This window comes from Mustelus asterias, unplaced genomic scaffold, assembly GCF_964213995.1.
Source record: "Mustelus asterias unplaced genomic scaffold, sMusAst1.hap1.1 HAP1_SCAFFOLD_491, whole genome shotgun sequence".
In the NCBI taxonomy this organism is placed as follows: Eukaryota; Metazoa; Chordata; class Chondrichthyes; order Carcharhiniformes; family Triakidae; genus Mustelus; species Mustelus asterias.
In genome coordinates, this window is record NW_027590443.1 from 16672 (window position 1) to 40508 (window position 23837).

The following is a 23837-nucleotide window of genomic DNA, read 5'->3' on the forward strand; positions in this document are numbered from 1 at the left end:
TCCATTCTCCAGTCTGCTGGGACTGTTCCAGAATCTATAGAAATTCATAACAATTATCATGTTTCTTTCAACACCAGTGTGCAAGAGATTAAAACGAACAAAACTGAATAGATTTTCTGGAGTTAAGGACAGTTATATAAAAATTCCCCATTTTAAAAACAGCAGTTTTCATTACTTACTCAGATGAACGCTCCATTCTAACAAACTAGTTAGTGCAATAAAAGAAAGAAAATATCAAGCTTAATCTGGTCAAACAACAATGAAAGCACAGTTCAGTAATTCAATGTTGTACCTGTGTTGAAGTTGGACCCTGCTGAGCAACATGCATCTGGGTCTGACTTATAGACAGGGCCTGGGGTTGAGGAACTACTTGGCCTGGAACTGAGCCAGTGGGTCCTATCTGTGCAAGTGAATACTGCACAGGCTGCTGCTGTACTATCTGGGGAGAGAGGGGGAGAGAGAGAAAAATCCGATATCATACCTGCAAATACATCTTGCTCAGTGTAATTTAGCCAGAATAAACATCCTCAAATAGACTTTTTCAACTGAACTTGGAAAGATGGTCAAAATATAAACATGAAGAATTTGATCATCTTTCATCTGTATAATTTCCAAAACACTCTTCTCCCACAGCACACACCTAGTCTTTAGAACATAAATACTGAGATGCCCAAAGACCAACTGGACCACTTACTGCACTTACAAGCATCCTTTCAATGAGGCACTAGCCGTGCAGTCAGGCAACCTGCCCTTTATCAAATTAAAACGCATGCAACACCAGCCTTGGTAAAATCGCAAGATTTTGCAACTTTGAAAGCATTCTGCGGTCTCAGCTCAGTCTCCCTGACAGTGTATTTATTTAACATTTGAAAATTATCTATGGTGAGTTATGCTTGTGATAAAGTGCAACATTAGAATATTCTCCTCCTCCATTCCCTCCCACAGAGTACTTGTGGGAGCATTATTGGCCCAGATTTTGGAGTCAGCAGCAAAGGGTGCTCACCACTGACTTCAAAGCAGGCCTGAGAGATTTGGTGATCTCATGGACAAGACTTGAATTTATTTGGCATGCAACGGATTGTTGTGTTTTTTAATTGGAATTCCTAGCATCCAGCTTCAGTGATGTTGTCAAGCTATTCACACAGCTAACCAGTAAACGAAAAACGTAAGCAAATAACTTCATAAAATGTACAGGAAGTGACAAAGATTGGAATATGCACATGGGGTTAAGCTTAAAGCTGATTTATCATGTACAAACCTTAAAGAAAACTAATGTTTCATAATAAAGATATTTAGAAAATTCAACAAATATGAAGTTAATTTCTCAGGGACAGATAAGCTGTTCAGCAGGAGTTATTACTTGGATCAAGTTATACTCAGTAATTGAACAAGCTTTTTTCTAATATACAGGCTAACAGTGACATAAGGAACGTTCTCACATCATCAACTGACTTCACTGATGTTGGACATAGGTGTGTGTCTGCATGCATTATAGGGCACAGAGCAGCCTGTGGTAGAGCAGTGAATGACAGACTGCAATGTAGCATTTCCCTGTTAATGTGCACCTATGCTAAATCCTGAAATGGCTGTCAGAATGCTGACAATTCACTGTCAAAATGCTGACAGTATACTGTCAAACGGCCTGCAAATCCGAGGCCATTGTTCCAGCTTTGGATAGCAGAAGCCAATCAAATGGAACTTAAATCAAGTTGCACTAGGTCATAAGGAAATTTCATACAATATACTTACCTAGCAAATGCCCATAAATCAATACCATTTGGTCTAAGTAAAGACAGCCCTGTTAACAAATAGACAAGCTGCAATCTGTACCTACTTATAGTCTTAGTATAATAAACACAAGCTTTTGAAAACAAAGGAACAGGTATTTTTGACGAAAAGAAAAGAACTCAAACTTTAAGCATGGACTCTGCTGCATTGTTGAGTGTGACAACTGTGCATACACAACCAAAGGGGGGCAAAATGATTAAGAAGAATGAAATTCTCTACCTGTGGAAGATACGTTGGGGTGTAGTAACTGCCAAACTACAAGAAACAAACATAACAAAGTATGAGACACAGTACCAGCTGAAAGACAGTCCTATCAATCTAACTAAAAACTGAAATTAGAGAAGCCAGGAGAAATATTTTATCAGAAAGAACAAAGTGAAAAAGCCAAATTCTCATCACAAGTCTCTCTCCTGGAATTTCCCAGTTCGTTCTCAGCTATGAAAATGAAACTGGATTTTTTTTGCCAACCACACTAGCAACTTGCCAATCTACCACCAGACTTCTTGAATAGTTGTCCCTAGTACAAGACTCAATTGCAAATTTATCCTTACATGCCACTCCTTGTAGCACCTGATTATTACCTTGTTTGTCTGCTGTATGGATCCTGGTGGGGGTTGTGGGGGTGCCTGCTGAGACGTCACAGTCAGAGGAAGGCTGGTAGGAGGCGGCTGACTCTGCATTTGGACCTGCTTGATATTTAGACATGACAGAATTAATCCATGACACGAATATTATATGCAAGGGAAGTATCTCCTGAATTAATCAGGCATTTAGGTTGGATGATTATACACACTCAGATCAGCTGTACCCTACACAAATTCAGTGATTAAGTCAATTACGATTAAATAAATTTTATTACAATTTTAAATGGGAGCTATTATTTCTGAATAGAGTAGGATACCCTCCTCACTGATTCAGCTCAAACATTATAAATAACTTTATAAAAATTTCAACATTTAATTGAACTGAATAATTTCTTTCGAACACTACAGAATCTGAAGCATCTAAATTAGAAGCTTTTAGTTGAAACAAAATGACTAATTTATGCAAGTCATGGAGCAATAGAAACTACTCCTAATTTGCAGGCTGCTATGCAATTTTTCCAGTAATCAAATTTGCCTTGTTAAACACTAAACACACTTCAGCAAAAGGCATGAACACCTGAAACTCAAGTACCAAAGGTAGACTGTGCCCATCTGCAGAACTGTGATCCAGTGGCAAGTTCTGCTGGGATGAAACAGGATGGGACCAGGATCCTTCCATGACTTGAAGATACAAGCCAGCTGTTCCTGAAGTTGCTGGAAAGGGCTCAGTGTTGGTCAGCATTAACATAGGTGGTTGTGCGGCTAGTGAAACAGGCACACCTTGCAATGTTTCATAATGCATGCCATGCTTCTGCAAAACCTGTTGTTGCTCGCAATACAATGATAAACCGGAGTATGGTGCCAGGAAACCCAAAGGTGGTGGTGACTGGAACTCTCTGGTCTCTGAGGAAGTCGACTGACCAGAGTCACTTGAACACTGTGGACTAAGATTCTGAGGAAGTTCTTCTGACACTGGCTGCCTGCTTCGCAGGTGGTCACCTGGTAGTACCACAGTATCAGAACTAAAATAAACCACCTGCTCTTCAGTCACCGGCTGAAGCCTGCTGTACACTCCAGTCCCTTGATTGTCCTCCAGGCTTAGATCCATTGAAGCCCGCCGATTTCTGTAAATTCTGTGAGTTAATGGTGGAACAGGAATGTGGATATCATTACTTTCCACCTGTACTGCAGGAACTTGAAATTCAAAGATCGACCCTGTTCTGCTCTCATTTACCTGTGCAAGAATAGGAGGTGCAGAATGAGGGACAGTCAAATGCTGAACAGTTAGCATTGTATTAGCATTTTCAACAGGATTTCTTGCGAAAACACTTGTCAGCGCAGGTTCACTTTGAACATCTTTATCTTCCTTTAAGGGTAGAAACACTTTACCGGTCAGTGGAAATACTGCCTGTGGGTCTCCAACCTTCCAATGTTGTCTATGCTTCTGCATCATGTCCTGTGTCATTTGAAGATGAGAAGCTAAGTTTGAAATTTGAGCTGGTACTGTACGAGAAGTCACCTGCACCATTTGAGGCATTTGACCCATCACATTTTGTATTGGGCAGGGCAAAAAATTCTGACCACTCTGGGATTCCTCACAACTCGAGGGCTGGGAATAATTCTGTTGCTGCTGTAGATTTACTTCTGTTGGAATTCGATGCAAAGGAAATGTACAAGATGAAACGTCATTGTAAGTTACTGCCTCGTATGGATCCTGCGAAGTTTGCTGTAACTTCACACAACATGGATACATTGTTGGGTGACACAAAAGTGGAATTTCCTCAAACTGACCCGATCTTGACCTGTTTTCAAAAAAGGCATGGATTTGTTCTGCTTGCACCTGACCTTCACTGGCAGATCTATGAGTAACCAAACCCATCATGGTTGCGTTTTCAGCATTCCAACTTGCAAAATCACCAGCAGAAGGAACATTTTGACCTATGGTCTTCAGTATTGGCTGAAAATGGTGAGTGTGGGCTTCCAGGATGGAAGTACTTTTGCGGCGTTGAGCATTAGCAACGTTCAGAGAAAAACTTGGTGGTGGTGAAAAAGAAAATGGTCGTTCAGGAATAGATGGATATGAAACGGTCTCTGGTAGTGATGGAACTCCCCCACAAGGATGCACTAGAGATGGGGACTGCTTTAACATGAAGACAAAAATCTCAAATCAGAGTCGGGAAAATTAAAAATTCATCAGAAAATGAGCTTTTGTTTGAATTTCACTAATTACATTACAGAACAACAATAGCAAAAGAATTCGACAAACACAGAAGACATTTAAAAGAACTGAATGAATGCATTAAACACATCCGTGGGCACAAGTTTTACATTAAAGTGCAGCATTTAAATTCCATCTGCACGTGAAGAGATTTATTTCTTGCAAGTTTACATCTAAAACGGAATGCCAAAAGTACTAGGAATGAATGATTTGATCCAGAAGTAAGTATTGCCGTACAGTAAGTAAGAGGACAGCCGATTGAATATTTTCACCGGACTTCAGAATGAAAAGACCCATCTGTCTAACAGTTCCGGAGGACTCCACAGAAAGGAATTAAAATTTGTTGCTATTACATAGGTATATTCTGCCAACAAACTTTTGTATTCTGCCAGATGAATTATATGTATTTAGGCCAAAAACGTCAAAGTACTTATGGATTAGGCCAAAACTCTTTCAAATTAACCATTCAAAAAAAATAATTTCAGACACCATACTCTACTAAGTAGTTATAGCAGCCAATTATGTGAGGATAAAAGTTTTGAAAAAGAAAATGAATATTTTGTTCCAGTAGGAAGTAGTATTTCTCTAAATTTTATGATGACTTTGCTCGATATCACAGGTAAACTGGTAATGTGGTTATAAGCAGCATTGCTTATTCCAAGTAGTAGATAATTCCTGAAGGATGTAGAATTGCTCCAGGTGGTTTGTATAAATGTGACAGTTAAATATAAGATTTTACAACATTACATTTTCCCATTTTAAATTCTGCCCAAATGGTTGGATCATTTAATTAAATACATAAAATTGTGAATCAAGGTACATTTCAATTTCATCAAAGCTTGCCTACACATCCCACTTCCAAAAAGCAGAATTGGTAGCTAAGACTGAAAATACCAATATAACATCGAACTAAATCTCATCTTAATTGTAAAACTAAGTGCCCAGAACAGTTTGTATTTAATGACAACTTATCCTCATGAGTCACAGACAACATACAGGGTTGAAACTAATACACGGAAGGCTGGAGCGGCGCAGTTTGCGTGGAGGAGCTGAGTGCATAGGGAGGATACTTTCCAATGCTTTTGACAGTTTTTCTGCAAAGGTTTCTTCAGGGATAGTCCAAACAGGTGGGAAGAGAGGTGCAGAGAGAACTGGTGGCGGAGTGAAGGATAGTCTAGGAATGTAGGGTGAATCGGGGATGGTGGAAAGGTGGGGAACACATACAGACATGCTACGACCTCGTTGAAGCTAAAAGAAAATGAAGAAATAAATAAAAGAAAAATAAATAACACTTATCAACTGACCCACAGTAAACGGGATGTCAACATGTACACGAGACGAACTCAGCTGTTTTGAATGTAGCATTCATTATGACATTTTGTAAATGAGCGCTAGAAAGAAATGAAATGGGGTGTTGTGCACTGTGATGACGCAAATTCCCTTCAACTTCATGAAAAATGAGTTGGCTAGAACCTGAAGTCCATGTATTTGAAGAAATTTAGCTGCACAGGACACATTGAGGCAGCTATTTTACTGCTACTGGTGCAGATTAACTGGTTAGAATTAGCACTACATAAGTCTCAACCAAATATACCAACATTGATCCTACAGATGTTATTAAGTTTACTACTGGTCAGTATTAGATTGTATCCAAGAATATCCAAAAAGAGAAAAGAAAATCCAATGCGCACTTTTTGGATAGAAGAATAAAGTACTGCAAGCAGCCTGCAAACTCCGTCTGACACCAATAAAGGTACATTTCGAAATTTTAAAAATGCAAGGGTTACAGGGTGGATCACAATTTGCATGAGGGTGGATGAAAGGTTTATGCATATAAGCAGGATTGATATCGATAAAATGTCACGTGCTTCAGTCAATAATGCATTAAAATGCATCTACATGCCAGAAGAATGTCATATTTTCAGCAATAAAGCTCCACACCATCAAGTCCACAGGCACCTTATACACCTTTCAATATTGTTACTGTACCATGTTTTGACATTGTGTTTTAACTAATTCACTGCAACATTACTCTTCTAGGAGTTTGAATAAATACAGGGCATCACAATTATCACAAGGACTATATTTTACCTCTGGACATTACCACTGGTGCCTTTGGTGTTAAGTGTGCAAGCTTCAACCTCAAAGAAAATGTAGCAAATATGAGATAAATAAACTCTAGTTATGAAGGTGAAAAATAGTTTCAGGTCAGACAAATTCAAGAAAAATACTCAACAGCACCTTCGCCAGTGTACAAGTTGATGGTGGAAACTATTTAAGGTAATTTCAAAGTAAACAGAATTTCTTTTAAGTTAGTTACATAATAAAATTACATACAAACTGATATAGAAAGTTACAGAGGAAATGGTAAAAAGTATTTTGAAACAACCAAGGCTGTTCAAACCTATGCTATAAATACATCAAAATGCTCGAGTCAGTTTCATGGATTTACAAATACTGTTTACTAAGGAGCATCCAGCCCAATGTACTTACCCCTGTAGGCTGCTGAAGGCCACCAAGCTGCTGAGATGTTGACTGGGCATTTGGAGGCACCTGGCTTGATGAAATATGCTGTTCTTGAGCAGAACCATAAGAAACAGTTTGACTGCCATAGGAATCTGAAAATCCAGATGAACTCTGGCCACTGTCAAACGTGCCATCAGCTAAACAAAAAAAAATAATTAGTTTTTAAATCAAAATTTAACTTTGATAATATATCAAAAATATACACAATTTTAATGGAATGGTGTTTTTGATTCTTTAAGCATTTCTTACTGATGAAACCCACAACAAATCTGGGTTAGACTGCAGCTTTGGATTTGAACTTCTGATTTGAAACCACGACATCAAGGCATCAACAAAACCAAAAATCACCAGAAACAAATTACTGAAATCTAATCATATTCATCAACTAGCGTACTTTTCAATTTTAAAATGTTAGCATCCTTTCAGTACATAGATTCAATTTGGTTCAACGACAAACACCCATTCCGTTCTACTTGCCTACAACACTGGAGTTCAACTGTATTTGAAAACACATTATTTCTCAGGTTTTGAACTGAAAACACTGGAAAAATATCGACAACATATTCAAATAAATTAACACTATGGTTCTTTTATGCTTAGAAGGTAATTTAGTAAAGCCACTAGGGCATTTGTAACACTTGTCAATGGTCTTCTTGCATCTCTGCCCTCACATACATTCAACTTTTGGTGGAGGGAATGGGAATCTAAGATGACTGCAGTTGTAAACTACTAAGCATACCAAAGTAGATTATAAAGCTGCATTATTGTTCATGGGGTCACTTTGAAAGTTTAACCTTCTTACACAAGATAAATTTGCTGTCACCTACAGGTGAAAAATAAAATCACCTTCTGAAGTATATTACAGACCAGCAAAAGATTTGCATATGGAACTTGTGTTTTTTTGCCTCTAAATTGCTGTTGTGCCTATCTTTCCCTCTGCAAAATACAATGGAGAAGTCCAAACTGTCTTGTTTACATGTGAAAAAGCGGAGTATGGCAAATGTGTTATTTTATTTAAGTACAAAGCCAAGATTTTGCATAGCAAAGATGCAACTTACAAATAGAAAAAAAATGAGGCAAGAGATAAAAGTTTGATACTTCTTCAAATTTCAGCAATACGAATTATACTCATTGCTGCTCTGAACGGATGCTGAATCCACCACCATGCAGTACATCAATCCTTCATGTCAAAAACAGGACTTTCAAAGTAATAGCTTCAAATAAGAAACTAAAGATAATCTAAGTCTGTGTTTCAAATACTTCAGACAGATTTACTTAAACCCAAACTCGAATCTTAAAAGATAAAATATGCAACAATTTGTATGTCCTGCTACTCAACACAGGTTAAGTCGAGACAGTGATCAATTTGCTATGGATGCATTCTATAATGAAGCAAGCCAAGTAGCTTAGAGGTGGAGTGTGTTTCATATCTTTGAAAGAATCTGAGCTTCTTTCAGCCTGTTTTTCCAGGAAGGCATCTAGTCAGACAATGATGGGATGGAGTGAGCTACAGTCTATAGCACATTATAACATAGAACATAGAAAAGCTACAGCACAAACATAACACAAATGCCACCTCATAAATGGTATTGACTTCTTTGATAATATTACAATGGCCTCAGAGGAGATCTGGTCACAGCAAAATTTAGGTATCGCTAAATTAAATTGTAATCAAATACAGAACCACAAAGCATTCGAGCAATCAATGAAATACTTCAATCATCAGGATCCAGACTCAACAGTAAATCTTGCTGTGAATTTTAGGATAAACCTGTCTCATTAAAAAGCAAAGTGGCTTTATCAGATGTCTGTGACACCCTAAAGCTATTCTGATGGACAGCTGTCCAGATATAATGAGGGGAACAATCTCCAAGCAGTACTCAGAGATAACTCCTAGAACTTGGTAAAGGATCAATGGGGATCAAAATTCTCAGCACCCATATTGTACAACATTATGTTGAATACTGCTGCATGCAACAATATTCATGAAAATTGTTTGAATGGTTCAATAGCTTTCGAAAAAATATCTACATTAGATTGGAAATAAGAACATAAGAACATAAGAAATAGGAGCAGGAGTAGGCCATCTAGCCCCTCGAGCCTGCCCCGCCATTCAATAAGATCATGGCTGATCTGACGTGGATCAGTACCACTTACCCGCCTGATCCCCATAACCCTTAATTCCCTTACCGATCAGGAATCCATCCATCTGCGCTTTAAACATATTCAGCGAGGTAGCCTCCACCACCTCAGTGGGCAGAGAATTCCAGAGATTCACGACCCTCTGGGAGAAGTTCCTCCTCAACTCTGTCTTAAACCGACCCCCCTTTATTTTGAGGCTGTGTCCTCTAGTTTTAACTTCCTTACTAAGTGGAAAGAATCTCTCCGCCTCCACCCTATCCAGCCCCCGCATTATCTTATAAGTCTCCATAAGATCCCCCCTCATCCTTCTAAACTCCAACGAGTACAAACCCAATCTCCTCAGCCTCTCCTCATAATCCAAACCCCTCATCTCCGGTATCAACCTGGTGAACCTTCTCTGCACTCCCTCCAATGCCAATATATCCTTCCTCATATAAGGGGACCAATACTGCACACAGTATTCCAGCTGCGGCCTCACCAATGCCCTGTACAGGTGCATCAAGACATCCCTGCTTTTATATTCTATCCCCCTCGCAATATAGGCCAACATCCCATTTGCCTTCTTGATCACCTGTTGTACCTGCAGACTGGGCTTTTGCGTCTCATGCACAAGGACCCCCAGGTCCCTTTGCACGGTAGCATGTTTTAATTTGTTTCCATTGAGATAGTAATCCCATTTGTTATTATTTCCTCCAAAGTGTATAACCTCGCATTTCTCAACGTTATACTCCATTTGCCATATCCTCGCCCACTCACTCAGCCTGTCCAAATCTCTCTGCAGATCTTCTCCGTCCTCCACACGATTCACTTTTCCACTTATCTTTGTGTCGTCTGCAAACTTCGTTACCCTACACTCCGTCCCCTCCTCCAGATCATCTATATAAATGGTAAACAGTTGCGGCCCGAGTACCGATCCCTGCGGCACGCCACTAGTTACCTTCCTCCAACCGGAAAAACACCCATTTATTCCGACTCTTTGCTTCCTGTCGGATAGCCAGTCCCCAATCCTCTTTAACACACTACCCCCAACTCCGTCTGCCCTAATCTTCTTCAGCAGCCTTTTATGGGGCACCTTATCAAACGCCTTTTGGAAATCCAAAAACACCGCATCCACCGGTTCTCCTCCATCAACCGCCCTCGTCACATCTTCATAAAAATCCAACATGTTCGTCAAGCACGACTTTCCCCTCATGAATCCATGCTGCGTCTGATTGATCGAACCATTTCTATCCAGATGCCCTGCTATCTCCTCTTTAATAATGGATTCCAGCATTTTCCCTACTACAGACGTTAAGCTGACCGGCCTATAGTTACCCGCCTTTTGTCTCCTTCCTTTTTTAAACAGCGGCGTAACATTAGCCGTTTTCCAATCAACCGGCACTACCCCAGAATGCAACGCGTTTTGATAAATAATCACTAACGCATCCACTATTACCTCTGACATTTCTTTCAATACCCTGGGATGCATTCCATCCGGACCCGGGGACTTGTCCACCTTCAGTCCCATTAGTCTACCCAGCACTGCCTCTCTGGTAACATTAATCGTATTAAGTATTTCTCCTGCTGCCAACCCTCTATCGTTAATATTTGGCAAACTATTTGTGTCCTCCACCGTGAAGACCGACACAAAAAACGTATTTAAAGACTCAGCCATATCCTCATTTCCCACTATTAACTCCCCCCTCTCGTCCTCCAAGGGTCCAGCATTCACTCTAGCCACTCTATTCCTTTTTATATATTTATAAAAACTTTTACTATCATTTTTTATATTAATTGCTAGCCTAGCTTCATAGTCTATCCTTCCTTTCTTTATCGCTTTCTTAGTCTCTCTTTGTTGTTTCTTAAATTTTTCCCAATCACTTGTTTCTCCACTATTTTTGGCCACTCTGTACGCAGCTGTTTTTATTTTAATACTCTCCTTTATTTCCTTCGTTATCCACGGCTGGTTCTCCCTTTTCTTACAATCCTTGTTTTTTGCTGGAATATACTTTTGCTGAGAACTGAAAAGGATCTCCTTAAAAATCCTCCACTGTTCCTCAGCTATCCTACCTGCCAGCCTGCTCTCCCAGTCTACCTTAGCCAATTCATCCCTCATCCTATCATATTTCCCTCTGTTCAAACAGAGGACACTGGTTTGAGACCAAACTTTCTCCTCTTCCATCTGAATCAGAAATTCGACCATATTGTGGTCACTAGACCCAAGAGGGTCCTTCACAATAAGATCCTTAATTCTACCTACCTCGTTACACAATACCAGATCCAAAATAGCTCGTTCCCTCGTCGGTTCCGTAACATGCTGTTCAAGGAAACTATCCCGACAGCATTCTAAGAACTCTTCCTCCATTCCACCCTTACCGACTTGAGTCTGCCAGTCAATGTGCATGTTGAAGTCCCCCATGATTATTGCCGTTCCGTTTTTACACGCATCCCTTATCTGCTTGTTTATAGCCCTCCCTACCTCAACATTATTATTTGGGGGCCTATATACCACACCTACTAGTGTCTTTCTCCCTCTACTATTCCTCATCTCTACCCATAATGATTCCACGTTTTGTTCCTCAGAGCCTATGTCATCCCTCAGTACTACCCTGATATTATCTCTTATTAATAGCGCGACCCCACCACCTTTTCCTTCCTGTCTATTCTTCCTAAACGCCTGATACCCCTGGATATTCATCTCCCAGTCCTGGTCACCTTTCAGCCACGTTTCTGTAATGGCCACTAGATCGTACCCACTTGTGCTGATTTGCACCATCAACTCATTCACCTTGTTCCGAATGCTTCGTGCATTCAGGCAAAGTGTCCTTATTCCAGCTTTTATCTGGACCCGCTTTGATGAGTCGCGAACACCGTCTCCCTCTACTCCCTTATCTAAATTACCGCCTTCATTCACTTGCACCCTCTCCTCTACCATTAATTTTGTAATTCCCCTTACCCCTGCATCCTCCCCCCCATCAATTAGTTCCTTGATCCTAGTCAACTCTTCTAGCTCCCCTCCCCCCAACCTATCTAGTTTAAATTCTCCCCAGTAGCCTTAGCCAACCTACCGGCCAGGATATTGGTCCCCGTGTGATTCAAGTTCCACCCGTTTTTTGTATACAGATCACCCCTGCCCCTAAAGAGGTCCCAATGGTCCAGGAACCTGAATCCCTGCCCCCTGCACCAGTCCCTCAGCCACACATTCATCCTCCACCTCACTCCATTCCTGCCCTCACCTTCCCGTGGCACAGGCAGTAATCCTGAGATTACTACCTTTGCTTTCCTCTTTCTCAGCTGTCTCCCTAATTCCCTGTACTCCCTTTTCATGACCCCTTCTCCCTTCCTACCCACATCAGCGGTACCAATATGTACCGCTACCTCAGGCTCCTCTCCCTCCCACCTCAGGATTTCCGGGACGCGACTAGCGACATCCTGGATCCCGGCCCCAGGGAGGCAGACCACCATGCGAGAATCCCGCCTACCTCCGCAGAAACGCCTGTCTGTCCCCTTCACCATCGAGTCCCCGATTAATACCGCCTTCCTCCTCTTTTCCTTAGCCCTCTGAGTTACAGGGCTGGACTCCACTGCGGAGACACGGCCACTGCTGCTTCCCCCAGGCGGGCTGTCCCCCCCAGCAGTACTCAAGCAGGAGTACTTGTTGTGCAGGGGCAAATCCACCGGGGTGCTCTCAACCACCCTAGCCTTACCCTTCCTGGCCGTCACCCACTTGGCCTCTTCCCGTGGCCCTGGTGTGACCACCTGATGATAGCTCTTGTCTATCACCTCCTCATTCTCCCTCATCAGCCTAAGATCCTCGAGTTGTAGTTCCAGCTCCCTAACACGGTCTCTCAGGAACCGCAGCTCGACACACCCCTCACAGATGTGGATGTCCGGGAGGCCAGATGCCTCCAGGACCTCCCACATCCTACACTGGGAACAACACATTGGTTTCACACTCATACTGGACACTTTATGTCAAGTAAGACAGTGAAAAGTTAATAAGAGTGTAAGGAAACAAAAACTCACCCCTGCTCGTCCAAGCCCTGTGAGCCAAAGCCCTGACAGCTCACTCAACTTCCCACTCACTCTGCTGCCCGCTACGATGCTGCCCGCTGTATACTTTGGTGCACTTTTAAACCCTCCAAAAACTTCCCCTGGCCACTCCTGGCCTGACTTCCGGTTTTGAAAAAAACCTCCGATTTTAAACCCAAAATTAACTGAAAAAATAAATAATTAATTACAGTCAGAAAACCCACTCTCTTACCCTCAGCCTGCTCCTGGGAACAATGTCCTTGATTACCACAGATGTGTATGATATGGCTATATTAATCAGTTTCACGGCATTTAAATTTCATAATAAGCTTGGCACAAAGTAATTCAGTTGCAAGAAGCTTTTCCCAAAATTTTCTTTCAATGTTTTTCTGCAGGACTGGACAATTAGTCCATAAATGACTCTCATTAATGGGTTAACAGCATGTATAAACCAACTGAAAAGTTTAATTTTTAAAAGGGCTATTTAAAAGGGCTTTACCATGGCTATTGGAACTCTCAAATTGACGCTTATCCAGTTTTGGTAACGCAATATAAAGGAAAGATGGGTGTTTAAATTCTAGGAACACCATGTGTTGAACAAAAAAATTGGACAATAATCAGCTGCCTAAAATAGGAAGCTTAGCTTACAATTTTGGGGGCAAGTATGTTATGCTTGCCACTTGCTGACATTCTTAATTCCTTATGAAGTAGAGTGATTTGGGATTTCTGAGCAGTGGTAAATATGTAGAATTGCATTAAAAGGACACAACGTTAAAGGAAATGGGTTTTCAATATCAAACCATTTTTCTTTGGCTTTCATTTGCTGGCACTTGGGTTCTTGTGCCTTTGTGCCCAGCCTTCAAAAGAAGCACAGTGAAAATTAAAGGAATAAAACTGGCTAAAAGGCTCCACCAATGGCTCAAGTTTGCTTAGTGAACAATTTTTTTATTTAGTTTCAGAAGGTTCCAGGTTTGATCCCCATTCTATGCTGAGTTATTTCAGTAATGACATTAGTAAGGGAGCTATGATTGGCCTCAGCACAACTGTATGAAAGAGAAGAGTGAGTGTTGGTGGGGAGAAATTGCTCGTGTCCTGTTTACAGCTGATGTCCAACAGGCTTTGATGGAAGTACAAGTGGGGTTCTTAGGTGAGACAGGACAGTTTTTAGTGTGATTCAAATGTGAAACTTGCTATCAGAAGGAGTAGTCGAGGTGAAAAGCATGGATACATTTACGTTACATTAGCATGAGAAAGAATAGTTTATGCTGATAGATAGATTAAGCAGAATGGAAGGAACCATGTGGAGTAGAAATGTGGCACAGACCATCTAGGCTGAATGAAATGCTTCTCTGCTTGAAATTTTTTTTTTGCCCAGTACCACCATCATCTACACAAATCCCCAATGCAAGAGTTTAGAAGAGGAAGGATTCCAAACAAACATCTTAATTAGGAGCAGGCCATTTAGTCCCTCAAGCCTGCTCCATCATTCAGTGAGACCATGGCTGATCTGATTGCAACCTCAACCCCACATCCCTGCCTACCCTGGGCAATCTTTCACCCTATTGTTAATCAAGAATCTATCTAACTCTGCCTTAAAAATATTCAAAGATTCTACTACCACTGCCTTTTAAGGAAGAGTTCTAGAGATTCAGACCTCAGAAAAAAAGTTCTAATTTCCATCTTAAATGATTAACTCATTTTTAAACAGTGATCCCTAGTTCTAGATTCTCCAACAAGAAGAAACATCCACTCCACATCCACCCTGCCAATACTGCTCAGGATCTTAAAGGTTTCAATCAAGTCACCTTTTACCTCTTAAAACTCTAGTGGATACAAACCTAACCCTTTCACCTTTCCCCATAAGACAAATCCACTCATGCCTGGTGTTCGTCAAATAAACCTTCTCTCACTTGTTCCTAATGCATTATACCTTTCCTTAGATAAGGAGACCAATACTGTACACTGTACTCCTTTTCTTAATTCCCTCCACCTCCAGTTTCAGCTAGCTAACAAGTATATGGAGATATCTTTCTAAAAGCTTTCAAAATTTATACCCAATATTATAATGACCCCCATTTAAATTGTGCTTATCCCTTTAAATTTCATTTACGGTATCTGCAATTTTCTGCTTCAAAAAGTACTGCACGCCTACACCTGTCCAAATTTGCACCTAAAGCTATGCTAGTTGACAAAACCCGGAATACTGATTTCAACTTAATTTCATCCTCATAAAACCCACTCAATCATTTCAGTCCAAAGTGAACCAACATTGTAACTTTAGGCAATTTAATTGAGATTGTGAGGCTATGTGCAAGTTAGAAATCTAAGAGTCAGGTTCAGAAATGGTGACAACACTCTCTAAAGTTCACTGAAAGCATAATCCTAAGTGGCTAAGCAGCTGGGCTATTTTCACATGTTGGGTTTAGGTGTGTTAGTCAATAGTAAATGGAAAAAGGACCCGAAGTCCAATCCCAATTCGTGCTGGAATCTTAGAAATCAGTACTGGAATATTTTTTAGGGGGTCAGAAATGGAATAAAGAGAGGGGAGTAGTGCTATCATGTATACAAAGTGCATATGTTGGGAAAAGTTTCCCATGTCTCCAGTAGAAGAGATCTTTCAGAACATTTTTCTAAGGGAAGAATTTTTTGCTCTTCTGTGGAAGAATGCAGGTGAATAATTTGACCATGGTTTTTATGAATCAGTATTGGGTGGGACAGGAATTTTGATCGTTAACTCAAATCCAGTGGCAGACACTGAAGCATTAATAAAACACTGACCAAAGAGCAAAGTGGCATGAACCATTTTCCAAACTGTAGATTTAAATTTCAACTACCAGGAAAAACAGGACTTGATAAACATATGCAACAGAAATTCATTATTTTGCAGCATAGTTTAAAAAATCTTTGCATATGAAATGTTTGCCTATACACGTGTGGGCAAGATCCTCAATTCATGTAGGAAAGAATAGTTCAGAACAAGAGTTTGGAACAGGCTGGATGGAAGTAAGGTTAAAAGGTGTTAGCGCCTCTATGACTACACAACAAAAAAACCTATTAAGTTTACTTAACGCAACGTCTCTTTCAACATCTCCTTACTTCCACTCAAGCCACAGATCTACTCTTTTACTGCTGGTGAAACAGGAAAACTATCAGGAGTTCCTCAGGTAGGAAACACAAATTTTTTACAGAACCTCACCATTTAACTAGAGCTTCACAGCTTTCTGGACTCAGTTCAACAATTTCAGGTTGTATTCTTTGCCCCCAAGTCCTGTCCATTTTTTGGAGAGAAGCTATTGGTGACAATTTTGCTTTTTCTATTTATAGCTCCTCAAGATATCTTTACTTTCTTTACTTGTCCCACTACCATAACCTTTTGCCTTGCATTCCTTTCATTATTCAAATCCACTGTACCACAGACCTTCCCTTTTGTTCTCTCATCCCCTCCCCCTTTCCCTGCCTTTCTTAAAAACTGTTGCATATCTCAAGTTCTACAAAGAATTATCAATCTGAAATGTTAACTTTTCCCTTCGCACAGATATTTCCAGACCTGCATAGCTTTTAGAGATCAAATTTCTTTTTGAGACATCTTTTTGCGAGGTTTAATAGAAATAACGTACATGTAACAGAGTTTCCAGCCGGCTGGTACTGCAATCTATGTTGATCTGCTTCAGGCTCTTCAGGCTCAACTTGACTTGGTAGAGTTGCAGGAAGGGCAGAAGGAACTGCTGTGGTGGGTAACTGGGCAAGATGCCCTCCTCCAGGTTGAGAGATACTGGCTCCTTGCTGAGCTTTCTGCTGCTGCAGTTGATCATGCTTCTTCTGCTGCTCCTCCAGCTTCTCTTGTTTTTCCCGAACCAACTGCCGTTGCTCTCTTTTCCGTTTGATCAGAGACACACGATCTTTAATGGCTTTTGCCATAGTTTTGTGATCTCCTTCGGATACAAATCCAGATTCCACCTGCATGAAGTACAGTAACACACCAAGTCAAAAATGTATTACCACTTTTTCCATTCAGAGAAAATGGCGATCGAAATCCTTCAATATTGAAGATAAATTTGTGTTTGGTATGTTTCTCAGTGCAACTTACACACCTTGCACAGGAACGGTTTACAGGTAAATTATTTCACTCTGTTGGTGAGCAATGACAACTACATGGTTCAGTTTCTGAATTCACATTTTTTTTGTGTGAGCTGCAGTCACAAACATAGCTGGGACTCAAATACTAGCACATAAGTTAGGTTTAGTATTAACGCAATGACTTACCATTTCCTGAGCCACATCCTCCGGAACATCTCTTTCCAAGTCAAACGAGAATTCTATGGCTTCATTATCCTTATACTTTCCTTTAAGTTTCTTAATGTCTTCAATTCGTAGCCAAAGCTTAATTGCAAGCTTTTCGCCATCATCTTCTTCTGCCAACTCTACACGAACACCAGTATCTTCTTGAAAGAAAGCATGACTCAAAAGGTCCTTAATTGCATACCTACAACCAAATACAAATAATTAAACTCACTAAGCTAACAGTGATGTTGGGGAAAAGAAATTGCATCTATTTCAAGCGATCAGCAACATTATCAAGTAAATGCAAATCAGGTACAGCACAAACTGATGCAGAGTAAAACTCCCTCTGGTCACATATCTCATTTCCAACTATAAGAGTAGGAGGCTTTTCTGCACAGGTTACACTTATTTCCAATACCAGTGAGTCTGTAGTCTCTTACATGATATTGCCAAACAATAATAATGAACCATTCTGCACTCGGGTTCTCTGCCTATGAGATTGAGGTTACCCATTTGTATGGTGCATGATCCTAGAGCCAGCAGATGAAGATGTTCATTTCATGTCAGGAGTGGATTAAAATTCACGACCTTGAGGTCAAAAGTTTTCCAAATAACTAACATTTAAAACTTTTCACAACTATCTTATACAAATTCTTATCTGGAATTTCTATTCCCCATCCAAACTTTTCTTCCTTTAGATCCTGAACCGAGCCAGTGACACCCACATCAATGAACAAATTCACTTCATGGCAATGTTCTCATTACTTTCAGCACCAATCTACTTCTCATCTGAGAAGAATGTCCTTTCTTCTCCCCAGACCTCTCAAGTGAACTACAATGCCCCAATTGAAAGTTACTTACTCTTGGATCTCTCTACTTGCATTTCCTGTTATCCATAACAATGTGGTTCAATTAACTTTTGATTTTACAACCTATCATGCCCCTTATTTTGAAAACAGCACCATAATTCGGTTTGGAACCTCCCAAGATAAAGCACCAAGATTGCTCCAGACAGTGAATTCACTCTCATTGCTAACGGCAGCATCTACCTGTGCTGCATGCTATTCTGTTTGAATACAAAGATCACTGATGAACTGGCAAACAAATTTCACAACATAAAATTGAACTTGAATGAACTTCTTCTGAACCTAACTTCATGACATGTGAATTCCAGTGAATTCACTGCTTCTGGAAAATAAATACACTCTCTCCAGGGCATTAACTTGTATTGCAATTGTAAAAAACATCACATGTGCAATTCAACTTTTAAATCCCACATCACTTTAACAGCAGCTGTCAAGACATTCACCGTTCATCTTTATTCTGGCGGATACATCCTTCGATTATTTCTTTAACTTCAGGGATTGCTACCTTGTCAAAGCTGGCTGGTTTCACCCCCTAAGGAATAAAAGGAAATAAAACATGAAACACAAAAATGAAAATCAGTAAAAAAGAGAGAAAATCTTTGAATGCACATCAGATCAAGTTTTCAGTATAACATGGATAAATATGAAGTTATTCACTTTGGAAGGAGAAACAAAATGGTAGAGTATTATTTAAATGGTGATAGAATGGGGAATGTCGAGGTACAAAGGGACCTGGGTGTCCTAGGACACAGTACTGAAAACAAGCATGCAGGTACAGCAAGCAGTCAGGAAGGCAAATGGTTTGATGACCTTCACTGTAAGGGAACTTGAGTACAGGAGCAAGAATGTCTTACTGCAGTTGTACAGGACTTTAGAGAGACCACACCTGGAGTAGTGTTTGCAGTTTTGGTCTCCTCATCTGTGAAAGTATATACTTGCCAGAGAGGGAGTGCAACAAGGGTTCACCAGACTGATTCCTGGGATAGTAGGATTGTCATACGAGGAGAGATTAGGTCGACTGAGCCTGTATTCACTGGGATTCAGAAGAATGAGAGGGGATCTGGTTGAAATGCATCAAAGTCTGACAGGGTTGAACAGACTGGATTCAGGAATGCTGTTTCCTTTGGCTGGGGTGTCTATAATAAGGGGTCACAGCCTCACGATATGGGATAGGGCATTTAGGACTGAGATGAGGAGAAACCTCTTCACTCAGAAGGTAGTGAACCTGTGAAATTCTCTACCACAGAAGGATGTGGAGGCCAAGTTATAATATATTTGGGGCAATAGATAGGTTTCTAGACTCTAAAGGTGTCAAGGAGTATGTGGCGAGCGCAGGAGTATGGTGTTGAAATTGAGGATCAGTCATGATCAAATTAAATAATGGAGCAGGCCTGAAGGGCCGAATGGTCTACTCGTGCTCCTATTTTCTGTTTGTTTCAATATACATCAGGTCAAGTTAGCATCTAAAAACATATATAGATTAATTCTGGATATAAACTTTCACTGCAACCCAAAATGTTAACTTAGCTTCCTTTCATCAATGTTGACTTTACCAGATGCATACTTTCAAGAATATTTTTTCTAAGAGAAAATAACCCATGTCCTTCAATTAGATAACCACTACAAAACTACTTCCTTATTTTAATTCTGTATGCAAAATATTAACTTGTCGGGTAAGAATAACTTTGCCAAAAGTGGTAATATTTCTTGTTTGAAGTATATTTGAAGTTGCAATATTAAAAATGTAATAAATTTTAAAATTGGGCGTGTGCGTGCACGAGGAGGGTACACACGTGTGTGTTTGGGGGAATGCACACTAGAATTGTACCAAAGGAGTGGAACGCAATTAGTGCGATTTCCTAGTTCAAAAATGTTAAGGATAAGTGAGACTACTTTGGGCCAGTTAACCTCACATTTGTAGTAGAAAATCTTCACCCGAGGGTAAACATGAGTGAACATTTGAAGATGCGGGTACACTGCGATTAGAATCAGTGCAATGTAACTCATAGTGCAAATTAGAGATAACGCAAAATGCATTAAGGGACTGGGCAGATAGGGGGCAAATGCTGTACAATGTTGATAAATGCGAAACTTCCTACTTGCAAAGGAATTGTATTGCCTTTTTCTTTCTGCCATATTACTTAATGAATTAGGATAGATACATTAATACGCATTAAGGTACAGAATTTAGTTTCTCTTCGAATGAAATACTATTGCACAAATGGTTTTACAATACTTTTTTGTATGACTCGAGGATAGTAGTGTACAGCTTCACTGAAAAAGATGGTGGTATACTCCAGGCAGGAATTCAAAACCAGCTGAGGCTAATGGGCGAGAAGCTTATTCACTGTTGGCTCACCAAGGCTCCTGAGACAGCACTTTCAAAACCCACAACCACCAACATGTAAAAGGACCAGGGCAGCAGATACAGGAGAACACCACTGCCTGGAAGTCCCTTCCAAGCCACACACCACCCTGATTTGGAAATACATCACCGTTCCTGGGTCAAAATCCTGGAACTCCCTCCTTAATAGCACTCTGCATGTGTTTACACCACATGGACTGCAGTGGTTCAAAAAGGCAGTTCACACCATCTTCAAGGGGAATTAGGGATGGGCAATAAATGCTGGCCTAGCCAGTGAAGCCCACATCCCATGAATGAAGAGAAAAAAAATCACAGAAAATCTATCTTGCATTATATGGCCTTTGGTCTTAGAAGAGGTGCAATATATAGGTTCAGTGCACAAATGACCATTAACTGTAACGCTTGGTCAGGTCACAATGATGCTAACTGTGGCAATTTTAGAAGTTTCATGGTAGGGTTTGCTCTATCAGGTTTGGGCTTAATGTTGTTCGAGAAGCAGCTAAACATTTCTGGATTGCATGATTGAAAAATGTTTATCAGCACAGCGAGACCCATCTCACCAATATTGGCTCCGGACTAGAGTTCCTCTCCATAATCTCAATCTGCTGCCTTTCCCTTGTCACTCATTTATGTTCATTTCCAAGTTTTTACCCAATTCCTTCTTAAATGCAGTTTGAACAGGGGAGCATCACAAACTGTCGAATTCTCTCCCCTCATGCCAAAGGATGGGCAAGCTTCCCAATCCTAGAACCCAACTCCCCAAATTCTTCTCCACCCTAGGACCCTCTTCAGTACCAGCTGGCCCCAAGTCTCTAATTCCTCTACTCTGCTGTGGCTTCCCACCCCACAATTGACAACAAATCCCATGATCACACTACCGAATTTTATGATATGCTGGTCCCAGTCATCTACCCAGTTCCAGCATACTGATTTGCATACAAATAGAATAGCCAAAAGAGCACAGAAGCGGCAAAGACTGACCCTACATTCACGAGATACTCACATACTTTTCCACCAGTGGATCACCGAATTGAGTAGGAGCAAGAATTATTGCAAAAATAACTTTCTCTGGACTGTAGTCAGATACTACCATTTGCCTAAACACTCTCTGGTCTGAGAGGATATTTAGGCAAATGGTAATATCTGACTACAGTCCCGGTTGGGTTCAGCCAACTGGGAATAGATATGGAGATGTTTCATTTCGGCGGCATGGTGGCACAGTGGTTAGCACTGCTGCCTCACTGCTCCAGAGACCTGGGTTCAATTCCCGGCTTTGGTCAGTGTGTGTGGAGTTTGCACATTCTCCCCATGTCTGTGTAGGTTTCCTCCATGTCCAAAGATGTGCAGGTTAGGTGCATTGGCCACGCTAAATTGCCCCCTAGTGTCCCAAGATGTGTATGTTAAAGGGATTAGCGGGGGTAAATATGTGGGATTACAGGGATAGGGCCTGGGTGGGATTGTTGTCAGTGCAGATTTAATGGGCCGAATGGCCTTTTTCTGCACTGTAGGGATTCTATGATTTATAGACCTTGTTCTCAAATTGAAGACGTCGCCCAATGTGTTACTGTCAGTGGAAACCCATAGATTCTATTTTCACTTTTCAACTGCTTTTATATGTGCATCTACTAATTCACTGTTCATCTCTAAAGTATGGTCACGTTGAGAGAGAAGAGTCATACTAAGCAATTAAAATTCTGTAACTGGAAGATCTCTCCACGCCCCACCCCCCTCCCAAAAAAACCCATGCCTGGGGGAACCATTTAATACTCCAATTTAAAATCAGAGACTTCATATATTTCCAACTCACTTAGCAGGCAAGTTACCCAGGAAGAGCTAGGTCTAAAACCACAACCCTGACGCCACACCCTCCAACCTATGGACATCTTTATATTGTCTTTGAAGATAAATTGAAAGTTAATTTTCCTATATCAAAAGCAGATTTAAGAGAAAGCGCTTTTTATTTGGTGCCACAAAGATACAGCTGTAGACCCGTCCAAAACACCAGCACATGCACCAGAAAAACCGACCTTGTTGATTGTGAACATACAAGTACTTTTGGTGCATTTCTAATAAACAAGGCTTAGTGCATCATGACAAAATGCCTGCAGTTTCCAGTTCTGGAACCAAATGTCCATACGATAGTGTAGGACATGGAATAATAATAAATTTACTTCCCATTTTGATGTCATACATCAAACATGCCCCTCAATATAATTATTTGACTCTATTATTTAGGTAATTCAAAACATTTTGGGAAGCAAAGAATTAGAGTTGCTCAGATCACAAGTTTCACAACAGCACAGGTTAAGGAAGTGAAAAGGGTAGGGCCAAGCTCGATTGTATATATATCATGTGTCTTTAGGAGGTTCCCAGACACACTAATGATGTGTTATCAGTGAGGTAATACACAAACGCAGCAGCCAATTTGCATACAGTAAGATGCCATAAGCAGTAACATGACAGTGACCATATAACCTGATTTCATAATATTGGTTGAGGGATAAATGTTAGATAGGTCTTCTTCGACCAGTGGAAAGGAGTCTTTTACACCCATGTGAGGAGGCACATTGGGTATCAGTTCAACCTGTAATCTGAAAGGGTTCCTCCAATTGTGCAGCATCCTTTCCTTCTCTATGTACAGTATACTTTGTCTGTATAGAGACCACAATACTTTTCACTGTATACTAGTGCAGGTGACAATAATAAATCTAATCAAAATCAAATAACTTTTCTCAGCACTCCATTTAAGTTATCAGCGCTACCGGTGTGACTGAAGAGATACGCACACAAAGCAGGGGCAAGTGAAGTGAGGTGCATTCCAATTGTATACAACATTACGTGGAGATGCCGGCATTGGACTGGGGTAAACACAGTGAGTAGTCTCTCAACACCAGGTTAAAGTCCAACAGGTTTATTTGGTAGCAAAAGCCACTAGCTTTCGGAGCGCGCTGCCCCTTTGTTCTGACGTTGAGGGATTTCTTACTGTGTATACAACATTGACAGCGAGAGGTGTGCGCACTGCACCCGAAGTATAAACATTTTTTTGTTTTTACCAT

At 40.6% G+C, this 23837-nt stretch overlaps 1 protein-coding gene across 1 annotated transcript in view; it reads right to left on the reverse strand.

Moving 5' to 3' along the window:
* Positions 1-292: 292 nt before the first annotated feature.
* The window catches only part of LOC144486848 (uncharacterized), a gene marked incomplete at its 3' end in the record, with an annotated part of 78817 nt that continues 55272 nt past the window's right edge, over positions 293-23837 (reverse strand). Inside the window, exons 5-12 of the mRNA XM_078204868.1 lie at positions 18860-18948; positions 17533-17752; positions 16887-17226; positions 7084-7253; positions 2965-4512; positions 2370-2477; positions 2008-2043; positions 293-439 (exon numbers count right to left, since the gene is read on the reverse strand). Coding sequence (XP_078060994.1) covers positions 293-439; positions 2008-2043; positions 2370-2477; positions 2965-4512; positions 7084-7253; positions 16887-17226; positions 17533-17752; positions 18860-18948 — 2658 coding nt within the window. The remainder of the gene's footprint in view (positions 440-2007; positions 2044-2369; positions 2478-2964; positions 4513-7083; positions 7254-16886; positions 17227-17532; positions 17753-18859; positions 18949-23837) is intronic.